This window comes from Grammomys surdaster, unplaced genomic scaffold (assembly GCF_004785775.1).
Source record: "Grammomys surdaster isolate TR1022 unplaced genomic scaffold, NIH_TR_1.0 279, whole genome shotgun sequence".
NCBI classification, from domain to species: domain Eukaryota; kingdom Metazoa; phylum Chordata; class Mammalia; order Rodentia; family Muridae; genus Grammomys; species Grammomys surdaster.
In genome coordinates, this window is record NW_021604720.1 from 9,091,636 (window position 1) to 9,106,246 (window position 14,611).

The 14,611-nt window shown below is 40.5% G+C and overlaps 1 protein-coding gene across 2 annotated transcripts in view; it reads left to right on the forward strand.

The window, feature by feature from the left end:
• Positions 1-1,546: 1,546 nt before the first annotated feature.
• The window catches only part of Spata7 (spermatogenesis associated 7), a 40,587-nt gene continuing 27,522 nt past the window's right edge, over positions 1,547-14,611 (forward strand). Inside the window, exons 1-4 of one of the 2 annotated variants that reach the window (XM_028777281.1) lie at positions 1,547-1,676; positions 5,047-5,121; positions 7,157-7,252; positions 10,552-10,599. In XM_028777281.1, the coding sequence (XP_028633114.1) occupies positions 1,658-1,676; positions 5,047-5,121; positions 7,157-7,252; positions 10,552-10,599 (238 nt within the window). In that variant the 5' untranslated portion in view covers positions 1,547-1,657. The remainder of the gene's footprint in view (positions 1,677-5,046; positions 5,122-7,156; positions 7,253-10,551; positions 10,600-14,611) is intronic. The other variant, XM_028777282.1, reaches the window with a different exon arrangement.

Here is a 14,611-nt window from a genome sequence, read left to right on the forward strand (position 1 = left end):
TATTCCAGCCAAAGCAGCCAAATTGCTAGATTAAAATTCCTCTATACCAGCTGCCTAGAGAGTACTGTCCACAGGGTTCTATAGAGGAGCAGAACCAATGGTGTGTGTGTGTGTGTGTGTGTGTACTAATTAAGTCAGCTTACAAATAGTAAACACAGCTGAATTACAGCCAAGAGGCTGAGAACTCAGTAGTTTCTCCATCCTTGAGTGCCTCTGTAGTCAGAGTAATCTCCCCTCCACTATGGTGACCATCTCTCACTGGGGAGCCTGGCATAGTTGCTCTGTCCACAAGAAGGATGCCTCAGCTGTCCCGATCTGGTGCCAAAAACCTGAGAAAATCCTGGAGAGCTGCTGGTCCTTAGATCCTGATAGAAAATGGAAAAAAAAAAAAAAAAACTGGTTCTTGTGTGGAAAGATTCAACCACAGCAGCAGAAGGAATCAACTTGAACAGCATGAAGGAAAGACAAGCCAGAACAGGTGAGCTATCTTCCTTTTCGGCCATGACCTTTTAAATCTGGACTGCTACTAGAAGATAGTACCCACAATCAATCAGCGTGGGTCTTCCAAATCATTTAAGGCAATCAGGAAAACCTCCCTATTCTGTAGGTTCTAACTTTCGATAACGTGCCATAAAAATCAACCATAATATATAGACGCTCAAAGTTCAGGCAACCTTTTGCAATACCTACTGACATATTTGGTTGCCAGGAATTTGGTTGCAATCAATGGGTTGTGGTCTTCTAGTGTGCAGAGCCCAGGAATGCTGCTATATGATACCACAACAAGGACTTACAACAAGGATTCACAAATAACTACTGCAAAAATAAACTAGCAGAAAGCTGCAGAATCCACCATAGACCCTTATCTCACTGCCTTCTTCCATTCAAAATGAAACAGGTTGCTGAGAAGTCTAGCGTGACAGGAGGCTTTCTGCACTCTCTCTACCCTGTTCTTATCTTATTCCCAGGGATTCACAATTAACTACTGCAAAAAACAAAAAACAAAAAAACAAAAAACAACAACAACAACAAAAAAACTCGCAGAAAGCCGCAGAATCCACCGACCCTTTTCTCACTGCCTTCTTTCATTCGAAATGAAATGATCTTTGTGGCTTTAAGATAAAGAGAGAGCGAGTGCAGGAGCTAAGGAACTCAGAAGGCAGAAAGGAAATGCAAACTAATGCGTACAAACTAAGATGGGGGCTGTTGAAGATAACTCCCTGGTCAAGAGCGCTTGCGCTGCAAGCTTAGGGACTTGAGTTCGAATCCTAGGCACCCAATTATAAAGTGGGTATGGTGATGGAAACAGTTATGACACGTTTGCCTGACAGTTCACTCTGGATAACTGCCAGGCTCCCAGGACAACAGATTGACACCCAGACCTTTCTCCCGCTGGCTGCCGACACTTGAAGTAACCTGGAGTGCGTGGGCGCGTGGTCGGGGCGGGGCCTAAAAGCACACGTCCCTGTGTTGTGACGTCATAATCGGCAGCCGCGGAGCCGGCCCTTAGCAACCGGCCTGGCGACCCTCGCTGTGGCCCCTTGCGGCCCCGCGGGCCTGGTCTTTCTATTTTCACCTCCGCCGCGGGGGCCCGGCTTGGTCCCAATAAGAACCAAGGGGACACAACCGCGGAGGCCGCAGGAGGACTAAGCTAAGCATGGATGGCAGCCGGAGAGGTAAGGGACTGCGCGGGTCCAGGCTGCGTCACGGCCTTTCGGGTCACCTGCCAGCTCCTTCTCCAGTGTCGCAGGGTAATGGCTAGAGCTAGAAAAGGCCGGAGCTCAGGAAGGCCCTGCATCCTCGCCTCATTGATTACTGCCTGATCTTGAGTTTGTCCCCCTGACATCCATCCCCTGATCCTGGGGTATCCTGAAGCCTGTACCACTTGGGTATCTCCTAGGCAGAATACTAAGCCTAATCTTTAAAGTCTGACTTGAGTCCCAGATCAGGCCGGCTGCTTTCACAGAAACGACCGTCAGTTTCCTCATCTCGAACGTAGTGGGTAAATACCTATGCAGTGGAGTTCTTGGAGATTAAGTGCAGATAATATGTAGCAAGCTCCTGGTGCGTTTTAAGTACATGAAATCTTCTACTCCTTCCCTTCCTCCCTCCAGAACTGACTCACCCAGAGCTGGTTAGAATTCAGTTGCTCCAAGGTGGGAGCTGGGATACTGCCTTTGTAGTAAACGTCCAATGTGGCTGGTTGGTGGACTGAATGTTTTATAACAAACGACTACCTATAAAAACAATGTACACCTTTTTTTTTTGTTTTGAGTCATTTTCTGAGTCAAGTGGGGCGTGTGAAGTAGTTTGTGACCTCTACCCATAAATTTTTACAAAATATTTCATATTTTGAAATAAATAAAAGATTATAAATAATTCCCCCAGTGTCACAGTTGGTGACAGAATAAGATATGAACCCAGACTAAGAATCTAAAACCCTCAAGTTCTTTTACTTACATTTGTATAGTAATAGGCTTAGTGAGGTTTTGGTGTTTATTTTTAAATGAGGTGACAAATGTAAAAGGGTTTATACCTTATAACTTACCCAGGTGGCTTCACTTTTAGCCCATAACATATAGTAATATCATTGTTGCTGGTATACATGCTGTATTCAATAAGTATCTGGGCTAGTTTTCATATACTATAAATTATAAGTAATTATCATTGTAATTGATCATGAATTATAAGTAACTATTTAGCTGAAGCTTAAATGCTTAATTTTAGTTTAAAGTAACTAGAATATAGGATGCTAAAGATCCCTGAGGGAAAAGTTCCTCACCTGCTCACAGTAGTCACATTCTTTTGTGGGGCCAGCCTTCAAGAGTAGTGACACAGCAGGAAGCAGGAGGAGACAGCCTGTTAGGACAGCCAACTGAAAAGAGCATGGGAAAGGTTTTTTAATCTGCCGTTCCCTTGGAAATACCTTTAAAGGTGACCTATTCCTAAACTGGCAGAAATGTTGGGGAAAATACTGAAACACCATTTTTTTTTCCCTCAGTGAAGGTTCTTCTGGTTGTTAGTAAAACCAAATCGTACAGGAAACCAAGCTGAAGAATTTGACCATCCCACCAAGACCACATCAATCTCATGCAGCCATTTTGAGTCTTAGAGAAGACTGTTCTTTTTCTGGACATTTAGTTTGAGACTGCTTTCGGATCATTCTGGATCCACTCAGGATATGGAAACTGTACTTACAGTTATTTAAATGAGTGTAAAAGATTGTTAGACAGTCATAAAAGTAGCTAGAAGTAATAATTACTTCAGTGTTACCTAACATTTGCATTGGCAAAAAAAAAAAAAAGTCATATCAAGAGACGGAAAAATATACCCATTCGAGGGAGCAATGCCTGAGAGAGGGCCTAGGTGAAGTGAGTTGTCTCGGCCTCCCTTCAACTCTGTGAGTTTTAACATGACATTATCTGTTAGGAATGTTAGAAACCAGTGAGGGCACATCTTAATGTAAATAAATAAAGAAGAAACAACCAAAAAAGCTGCCTGGGGAATACATATTCATGTTCTAAACACTAGTTAAATTAACACTGAAACTCTGCTTCTTTTTAAAGATTATTACTGAACATACAATTAAATTGTGGAGAAAGAAATTGTTTTGTGATGGTGTCTGTGTAATTTTCTAATCCCATGAAGTCTGAAAGATCAGAGACTATTTGGAATTCTCTTCAAATATAGCGTGTTTAGTTGGGTACATTGGTGTGTACCTGTAATTCCAATTGCTTGGAAGGCTGAAGCAGGATCACTTGAGCCCAGGAACTCAAGACCAGCCTGGGCCTGGGCACTATAGTAAGACCTAATCTCAGAAGAAAATAATATAGTAAATATAACTCAAAATATATATTATCTCAAGACAAAAATCTAATGTGTCAGTAGTGAACAGAATAAAATCATTATATATCAAGTGACATAAATGGTCTACTGATCACTTGACCCAGTAAAATCTCAAAGTAAACCAGTCTGAAAATAACCTTAGTTTGAAAACAGTTCAGTAGTAGAGCACTTGCCAAGCACAGACCCCCATACATACAGTGCTTTACATAAAGTAGCTTGTTTTCTTTTTCTTTTTTTGTCCTGGAACTCACTCTGTAGACCAGGCTGGCCTCGAACTCAGAAATCCGCCTGCCTCTGCCTCCCAAGTGCTGGGATTAAAGGCGTGCGCCACCACCGCCCGGCAATAGCTTGTTTTCTTAAAAAAGAAAAAAAAAAGTGTGTGCACCTATGTGTAGGTTTGAAGCTAAGGTCAGGTGTCTCTCCTCAGGTTTTCTCCACCTTTATTTTTTAAGACAAGATCTCCCACTGTTTTATTTCTGTTGCTGGGATAAAATATCCCAGTGAGTATTGTCCGTCTCCGAATGGAAGCCTCCACAGAGGAGCTCGAAGCTCTAATGTGCCCCCAGGCACTTCCTCACTGAGACTCTTCCTGGGTAATTTTAGGTTGTGTCAAGGTACAACTAAAACTGTCAGTGCCAGAACTTTTGAAGGTCGTTGATTCAGCTACTGTAGTTTGTCAAAGAGTGCCAGGGATCTATCTGTGCCCACCCCGTCCCCTCCAACGTCCCCTCCAACAATGGAGTTAAAGGCGTGTGCTGCCATGCCTGGCTTTTTACATGTATTCCAAAATGAGGTCTTTGGTGCTTCTGTGCTGGCCGCTTTATCAACTGAGCCGTCTCCCAGCCCTTACTTTCTCAAAAAAGAAAATGTTCAATCTGTGGTCACAGGATTTTTTCCTATTTGATAGATTATTGTTGGTAGTAACAAAGCGATGATTTTTTTTTTTAGACAAGGTCTCATTATTTAGCCCTAGCTGGATTTGAACTTTTTATATAGACCAGGCTAGCCTGAAATTCAGAGATCTTCCTGCCTCTGCCTCAAAACTGCTGGGATTATAGGTGTACACCACCATGCCTAGCTGAATAAAAGTTTCAGCAACCTTATTTAAAAATAAAGGTGTTATTTTTAAAATTCTATATTGTTTTCTATGAAAGTTGTGTTTCACATGTCCTAATTTGTGGTTTCTATTGTTGTTGAAAGTCAGAGCAACCTCTGTCCTTCCCAGATACAGTCCACCATGCCTGTTTACAGGACACTTGAGCACCAAGAGCAACGGTAAGTGAGCTACCTACAGCTGCAGCCTCGTTAAAAACTCAGCGTTCTCTGTGCTGGGAGGTCACATGACCTGATGATGCAGTTCTCTTAAGGAACACTTATTTGTACCTCCCATCAGTAATTAGAATTAAATGTTGTAGGCATTCTTTGGACTCAATTTGGGGGTCATAATGTCAAAGTATTATTGTGCCCTTATTGTGAACCTAGCTTTCCTACCCTGCCACAACGAGAGGCTACTTTTGCCAGCATAAGATCTGGTTTAAGGTATGTCTGCCTTGTTAAGGTGACGATTGTCAAATGATAAAAGTCTCCAATGTAAAATTTTAATAACTCTAAAATAATTTTTGTAATTAAACATCTTTGGCATAGGTTTTAGGAAAAACAATTTAAACCTATTGTTCTTATTTCTATGAAAAAATATTTCATACTGTCCCCTCTAAATAAGAAAAAAATGATGAAATTTGTAATTGTTTCATTTTATTTCTTTGTACCAGAGGGTATACATAGAAACAACTAGGAAAGCGGATTTAAAAAAAAAAAAGCAAACAAACAAACCTTTGCAGCAATATCTGGTGGTGCAAACCTGTAATACCAGTATCTGAAAAGCTGAGGCAGGAGGATAGCAATTTGATGTCCTGCCTGCCTGGGCTTAAGGCCATTCTGGGAACTTACTGAGACACGAGCATGCGCCTGCAGAGCTAGTGCAGGCAGAATATTTGTCAGCACGAAGCTGCATTGGCTCTTATCTCAGCACCCCCTCCTTTGCAGGACTATGACACAGACTCTGCGCTTCGATTAAATGGTCATTATGATGGCTAGAAGGAATTTTACTGGTAGAGAGAGTGTGACAATGCATGGCACGTGTCCGCCAGCCACGCCTTTGATAGTAATGTGCTTATATTATTTGGAGTTTCCCTGAATGGATTGATTTTGAAGTACTGAAGTATAGACCTAGGAGAGGAATCTAACTTCCAGTGTAGAGGAGTCAGTCGCTTTCAAGCTCTAGATTCTATTTTACTGTTGATTCATTTTTAAAGTATATGTTCCTGTTACTTCTCAACAATCTTCCAGGGGCTGGGGAGGTAGCTCGATGGATAGATAAAGCACTTGCTGTGCGAATGTGAGCGTTGGGTCTCAAACCTGTGTAGAAGCATGGTGGGAGTGGCAGCCCACCATGGTGGGGAGACAGGACTGGGATGCCCAGAGCAAGCCTCGTCAGCTGACCTGGCTTCAAATGAAAGATCCTACCTCAATAAATAAGCTGGAGATTGATCAAGGAAGATTCCTGACACTGTACATGCACGCTCACTCTTGTGCACATACATGTTCCCACACACATGTGAACATGCATAGGCATGCACTTGCACCACACACATGACATGTAGAAAGTGGTTTTAATGTTTAAGAATATACCTCCATAGTGCTTTATCCGTACATCAATGCTTACATATATGATGTTTAGTGCTTCTAAGATTCCCTTTAAACAGTTGGAGAGAAGGTAGAAAGGATGAATGCATAGATTTTACTTAAAGCAGTCTGTGGATCTTGACTCCAGCTGTAAAGTCAGAGACTTACCTCTCTGTGACAGTTACCTCAGTCTCCATGTGTAGTTTTGTGCTTTGGGACTTGTCTGATCTCCCAGGCTCAGCGATTTGTTCATTAGCAAGCAAATGACTAAAGATGTGTAATTATGAGATAAAAACATGAAATAGATAGTAATTTAATAGTAGATTAACATTATTAATCTATCAGTAGATTATTTTGTAGATTATTTTAATAGATTATATTCTAGAATCTCTTTCCCAAACTCTGAAGCTTGTAAAACTTAACTCTCGAAGAGGTTGGAGCCCAGGTTATGAGTTGCTAGTCAGTGTTCCCAGGGCAAGATGAAGACTGGATACAGAGCCATGAAAGTGTACTCTCTGCCTCCTCCGGCCAACTCCAGAACGGGGCTGAGAGTGACGTCAGGAACTGTATCTTGTGATGTTTGTATTAAGTTTACATGTGTAATGATTAAATATGTTTTAATTTTTAGCTTTTTGCACTGACTCCTCTTCTCTCAGACTAACCACTCTCCAGCTGATCAAGAATCACATGGCTGTTCACTATAATAAAATCCTTTCAGCCAAAGGTAAAAAAATGTGCAAATTTGAATTTCCTGTGCCAATTTAAACCCCAGCTTTATGTCTCGTTATGATAAACCTGTGGCAAAAGGTTTTTTTGTTTGTTTGTTTTTTGTTTTTTTTTACATTATTTCAAAGAGGATTTGTGTCTTAAAGTGAGATGCCAACTATTGAGTATATCAATGGTAAATTTATGTTAACAATGCTTACAAGTACATAATGCCTAGACAGCTCATTTCGTACATTTAGTCTGTATTCTTTTGTTGTTAGAGACTGCTAATTGTTCTATTTGTGTTTAAAATTTTATGTGTATATATTGGGGAATGCTGTGTGTGTGTGTGTGTGTGTGTGTGTGTGTGTGAACAAGCAAGTGTGTATTCAGGTGCATATGTATGTGTGTGTATGCACACATAGAAGCCAGAGGTCAACCTTAGGTGTCATTTGTCGGGAGCTATCCAATTTATTTTTTAAGAGAGGTCTCTCCCTGAGACCTTGAACTTGACATTTTAAGGCTAAACTACATAGAAGGCAAGCCCCAGAGATCCTCCTGTCTCTGCTTCCCCAGGGCTGAGAGTACAAAAGGGTACCTGCTTTTCACTTAGTGACTGTACTATCTTCCTAGTACATTTTTTTTTACACTTTTTTTAAACAAAGATTTTATATAAAGCCCAAGCTGACCTGGCATCAGCATCCTTCTGCTTTGATCTCCCAAGGAACTACATGCACTGTGCTACCATATCCAGCTAGGTGCTCCTCTTAATACAGTATAACCTGCTTTTTCACTTAGGAAGTTATACAAAGAAGATGGTGGCTGCTACTTTTCCTTTTATTGCTGATTTTATTAAAAGATAACTTACATAGAATAAAATGCACTCGTTGTAAGTCTATAGGGAAATCCTTTGACAGTGTCTACATCTCTATAATCACTAAAGTGTTGACAGTAAACAAAAGGTCATTTAACTTTAGCATGTGTGGTCATATTCCTGCCCCTTGCTTTTGTTCAGTTCAGGAACAGAGAAGGGTGTGTATATTTTAAATTGCTGCCAAGAAAAGGGAGAGTGGTATTTTGTAGCATTTGAAAATAGTATGAAGCTGGGCAGTGGTGGCACACACCTTTAATCCCAGCACTTGGGAGGCAGAGGCAGGCGGATTTCTGAGTTCGAGGCCAGCCTGGTCTACAGAGTGAGTTCCAGGACAGCCAAGGCTATAAAGAGAAACCCTGTCTCGAAAAACCAAAAAAAAAGAAAATAGTATGAGCCGGGCGGTGGTGGCGCATGCCTTCCTACACTTTTGCCTTTTCTAGAGTTTCATGTTAATAGACTAGTATGTATTTCTACTTTCAGTCTGGCTTCAAGGTGTACAACACTTTGAGGGATCCATCATGTGTTCATCAGTATTTCTTCCTTAGTTTTTGGGGTGTGTGTGTGTGTGTGTGTGTGTGTGTGTGTGTGTGTGTGTGTGTGTAGGACAGAGCACACCCTCAACTGCCGTTCTTATTTTTGAGACAGTCTTACACTGATTTGAAGCTTACCCATTAGGGTAGGCTGGCTGGGCAGCCATCCCTGAGGACCCACCTGCCTCCCCAATGGAGGATTTTATGTGCACCACCACACCTGGCTTTTTTACATGGATTTGGGGGGATGGAACTCAGTCCTGTGCTTGCACAAGTACTTTACTGACTGAACTGTCTCCCCAGCCCTTAAATGTACTTACTTTTGTTTATAAATAGGATTCTAGTTGATGGTGTGTGCCTTTAATCCCAGCACTCAGGAGGCAGAGGGAGACATCTCTGAGTTCTAGATCAGGCTGATCCGTGTAGTGAGTTCTAGGAGAGTCAGGGCTATCTAGAGGGAACCTATCTCCAAAATAAATAAATAAAAGTATTCCATTTAATGAATCTGTCATAATTGGTGATCCATGACTTAGAGAGTACTTGGGTTTTTTGACTCAGTTTGAGTTATTGGGAATTAAGTTACTGTAAGTGTTCACATACAGTTGTGAACATGTGTTTCTGTTTCACATGGGTAAGTTTATTTTACTAGGAACAGAGCCGTGGGTATGTAATGGGCACACTTAGCTTTGTGACAGACTCCTCTCCATAGTGGCTGCTGTGTGTGTTTCCTGTACCACTGCATCCTCAGCTACACTTGCTGTTGCCAGAATAGATAGTGTCTCTCCTCTTTGTGAATATCTCCAGGTTACCTATAAACTTCATTTTAATTTCACTAATTCATTTTTACTAACTTTACCTAAGTTTTATTTACTTTTTTGTGACTGGGATCCCACTATGTAGTCTGAAGAGCTGAACTTTAAAATGTTTAGATTATGTTTTAAATGATTGAGGAAAATAGCAGGTTGTGGCAGTATAATCTTGTAAAAATCAAGCTCGATTTTCATATACTTTAGAATTTGTATTTTAAATGACATGTTTAAGAGACCATTTTCTAATCTTAGAGTTTTCTAAATTTGTTTCCTTTTTTTGTTGTTGTTGTTGTTGTCTGTTTGTTTGTTTGTTTTTCGAGACAGGGTTTCTCTGTGTACCCCTGGCTGTCCTGGAACTCACTCTGTAGACCAGGCTGGCCTCGAACTCAGAAATCCGCCTGCCTCTGCCTCCCAGGTGCTGGGATTAAAGGTGTGCACCACCACCGCCCGGCTCTAAATTTGTTTTCTTCTAGAAGCTTTTTGCTTTTGACTCTTCCATTTAAGTTTGTGGTTCATTTTGAGTTTTGGTATATAGAGTGAAAAAAAAAGACAACAGATTTTTGCCTACCCATATATAAAATTTCTGGTAGCAATTATTGAAGAGTAATTCCCTATTGAATTACTTCAGCATCATTTGACCAGACGTGTAAATTTCTCTTGAGGTATAAATGTGCGTTTCTACATGTCTACCTTTCTGCCCACAGCATCCTGCCTTGTTTTCGGAGCATGTCGTTAAGTTGAAATAGTGTGGAAATGTTCCACTTTGTCTGAGTCTCCTCAAGTGCTGGTGTGCCGTGACATGGCGGTGTGCCTGGCGTGGCGTCAGGCCAGCAGTGCTCTGATCCTTCCTTGCTCAGTCTTCCTTACATTTCGTATTCAGTTATACTGCTATGTTTTCATGGTCACCGAGATTCTCATCTGCATTACCCAGCGAGCTGTTAATCCCACCTAGTATTTTTTATCTGCCGTCTGATTTTTAATCTCTAGAAATACAATGATAAAACAAAGAACTTCAAGTCTGCAGAGCTTTTTGTGATTTATAAATTTAGTATCTCTTTATTTATGAATATGAAGAATATAATTAAACTTTTTTTTTCTCTTTTAGCTGCAGTGGACTGCTCAATTCCAGTAAGTGTGAATACTAGCATCAAATGTAAGTAATTTTTTAAACATAATACCATTTTAAAAATATGATGAAACACATAATTTGAGACTTAACATCCTAAGTATTTCTAAGCGTTCTTTTTTTTGGGGGGGGTGGGGTTCGAGACAGGGTTTCTCTGTGTAGCCCTGGCTGTCCTGGAACTCACTCTGTAGACCAGGCTGGCCTCGAACTCTCGAACTCAGAAATCCACCTGCCTCTGCCTCCCAAGGGCTGGGATTAAAGGCATGTGCCACCACCGCCCGGCTCTAAGTGTTCATTTAAGTGGCATTAAGTACATGTGTGTTTAAAACACGGGCGAGTCATCACTGTCGTCCAGCTACCCTTGGCCACGTGTGAGCTCTGGCAGCCACATGTCCACATTCTGCTTTCTAGTTCAGTCTTTCTGCAGTCTACCTTCCATGAAATTTATGATTCTAAGTTCCTTGATTGAGTGGAATCCAATAGTGTTTCTTCTCTGTGCCCAGCATATTTTACTTGACACTGTTTTACTTCTTAAGATCACTTATGTAGTAGTAAGTCAGAATCTCTTTTAGAAGTTTATTGTTGTCTGTGTTTGTATGATGTATACATGAGCACATGAGCCATGGCATGCATACGGAGATCAAAGGACAACTTTGTAGAGTTAGTTCTCTCTGCCTAACTTTAATTGGGTTCTAGGGCTCAAACTCAGATCACCAGACTTGAGTAGCAAGGCATTACCCATGAGTCATCTCAGCAGCCCAAAATCTTTTTTGAGGCTGAATAAAGTCTTGTGTACATGTGCCCTATTCTATTTGCTCGTCATTAGCAGCTTCAGGTGTCTTCCATTGCTGCGAGTGACAGTGGGTGCCTAGAGGTCAGAGTATGTACCCAGAAGTAAGGTTTCTGTGTCACTAGTAATTCCCTGTGTGCTTTGTTGGGAACTGGCATGTTTTCTATGGCATCTACACAGGTTTACGTCTACCAGTCACAGCCCAGGCTTTCAGTTTCCCCAGATGGAACACTTGGGAGTTTCTGGTTTGGTTAGTTGGTTAGTTTAATTTTGTTTGGGGATTTAAAAATTCCCATATTCTCTTGGTTTATAAAATAAATTGTCAAAAAAATCACCAAATAATAGAAGAAACAAAACGTTTGCTAAGAATGTAGGAAATAACAAAATGGTAATAAATCCCAACTTATAAATGTATTTTAAGCTGGGCAATAGTGGCACATACCTTTAATCCCAGCACTCAGAAAACAAAGGCAGGCAGATCTCTGTGAATTCAAGACGAGTCTGAGCTGCAGAGCATCTTCCAAGACAATCAGGGCTACACACAAAGAAGCCCTGTCTCAAAACAAAACAAAAAACCTCAAATATATAATATATTTATAATAGATATTATATTTATAATAGAATGTTGAATGTAAGTAAATAAAAACTTGCCAAGCCAAAGATGTATAGTGGCTGGTTCAATCTAAAAAGCAACAGAAAAAACAGAAAAAAGGTGGTGTGCTGTCTGTAGAGGTCTGGGTGTAGATGTGAGGACACACACTGAATGAAAGAATAAAAGGAAAAATAAAAATAAATAAATAAATAAAAAGAATAAAAGGCAAAGGTGGTTTACAGGGAGAAATCAGTAGTGGTTACTATTATGTTGGCCAAAAATCTTTAAGTCAGAAGCTTTCTATAGAGAAAAAGATGGCCATTAGAAGGTATAAAAGGGAGGTCTAGCAGTTATAGTTCAGAACTCCCAAAATATAAAAACGAAAGAGTAACAGAAAAATCTAAATCTCGAAACTGATAGCAATACAGTAGATTCCATATTCTCTTTTCAGTAATGGCAAGAATATCCAAACAAAATCAGTAAAACAGTTAAGGTGAATAACACAGTTAATGAAATGAACCTAACAAACATGGCAGACTTTCCACCCAGGGCATGACGCACATTTTCCCTAAGAGCATGTGGAACATGCTTGGAGTTTGTCATATCAAGTTACAAATTAATCTTAATATATTTCAGGAGATAAAAATCACTCCAGTTATCTTTTTAAACACAATTTAGTTAAAATAAAAATTAACAAAAGAAAATAATATTCACAAATTTGGAAACTAAGTAACTTGGAGTCCAAAGTAAACTAAAAGAGAACTCTTGATGGGATGTGGTGGTGCACACCTATCACCTGGACAGTGACACAGGGCCTGCCTGGGCTCCAGTGAGACAATCTGCAAATGAAAACAAAAGGAAAAGTCCCAAACCTTAAAAAACAGCCATCAAACGAAAATAGCAATACTGAAACTGGTAAGACACAGCAGAGTCAGCACTAAGGTGCAGGTGCCTGCACTGTGGAGGGGAAGGACTGCAAACAACTTAAATGTAAATCTTAGGAAACTGAAAACTAGCTCAGGCTGTGGCTCACTGGAACAGCATTGCTTCACATAGAAGAGACCTCCTGTCAGCACCGCACAAAGAGGAAAGAGAAAACCGGGAAAGAAAGTAACCCCCAGTTAGAGGACAGAAGTAAAAATAAAGATTAGAAAAGAGGGGCACAGAGAAACAACAGAATCTAAAAAACAAAAACAAAAAACAGAAATTGGTTTCCTAAAAGTTGACACTCTTAGCTAGTCTTAGCTAGACTGAAGAAAGAGAATGAAGACTCAAAAGAGAGAGAAAGAGGATCATGGACTTCTGTGAGCAGTTTACACCAACAGTTGGATTGCCATGAAGACATGGATAGATTATGAGAAGCATACAGTGTAGCAAAACTGAACCAAGTGTAGAAAATGTGAAAAGACCACAAGGAGATGTAATCAGTAAGTTTTCAAAGCCTCAGTAAAGACGAGCCGGGCCCAGATGAGTTCCTATGCAGATTCCACCTCCAAACTCGTTTCATGAGACCAGCACCACACCAATACCAAATTCAGACAAAAACAATATATGAAAACCACGGGTCATGTCCATAGTGAATATAGGTGGAAAGTCCACTTGCAAACTGACGTTTGTAGCATTTTAAAGAAACTTACACCATGATTAAATGACCAATGACCAAATTATTCCTTGAATGCAAAAGTGTTCAACACATAGCAAGCAGTCTCATCGGGCCACACTAACAGAACAAGAGAAGAGCCACATGAGTAGCTCCATATTTGCAGAAGACACATTTGATAAAGTGCATCCATTCATGGCTTTAAAAACTCCTCTGTCTTAGTTTGGGTTTTATTGTTGTGACCAGAAGCAACTTAAGGATGAAAGGGTTTGTTTCAGCTTACAGCTTTCAGGCCTCAGTCCATCGCTGAGGGAAGTCAGGATGGGAACGTAGGCAGGAACTGAATGAAGTAAAAGCTATGGAGGACTGCTGCTTACTTGCTTGGTCCTCATGGCCTGTTGAGCGTGCTTTCTTATAGAACTCAAGACCACGTGCCTAAAGTTGGCACCATCTATAGTAAGTTTTCCCTCCTGTATTAATCAAGAAAATGTCTCCTATGCTTGCCCACATGCCAGTTTGATGGGGACATTTTCTCACTTGTGGTTCCCTCTTCCCAATTGTCTCTAGCTTCTATCAAGTTGACAAAATATCAGTCTGTACACCCTTTCAATAAAGAAGTTAAGCTCAACACAATAAAAGTTATATATGAAAATCCCATAGCACCATGAGAGTAACTTCTAAGATATGACACAAGGTAAGGATACCAGTTCTTTTCTCATAGGATTTGAAGGCTTAAACAGCAATTACACAAAACTGAAATGAAAGATTGTGAAATAAAAGTAGGAAGTAAAAATATCTGCAAACAAGACTATACATATAAAACCCCCTAAAAAGACTCAACCATAAAAAACCTACTAGAATATACTAATTTAGGGTGGATTAGCTAAAATCTTTTCCCTTGTTAGCCTGGCAAACCTCAGTTCATGACTTTGAACTCATGTAAAGTTGGAAGAGAACTGGCTCCAACCATTGTCCTCTGCTCCTACACGTATGTACTCCTACACATAACAGTGTGTGTGTGTGTGTGTGTGTGTGTGTGTGTGTGTGTGTGTGTGTG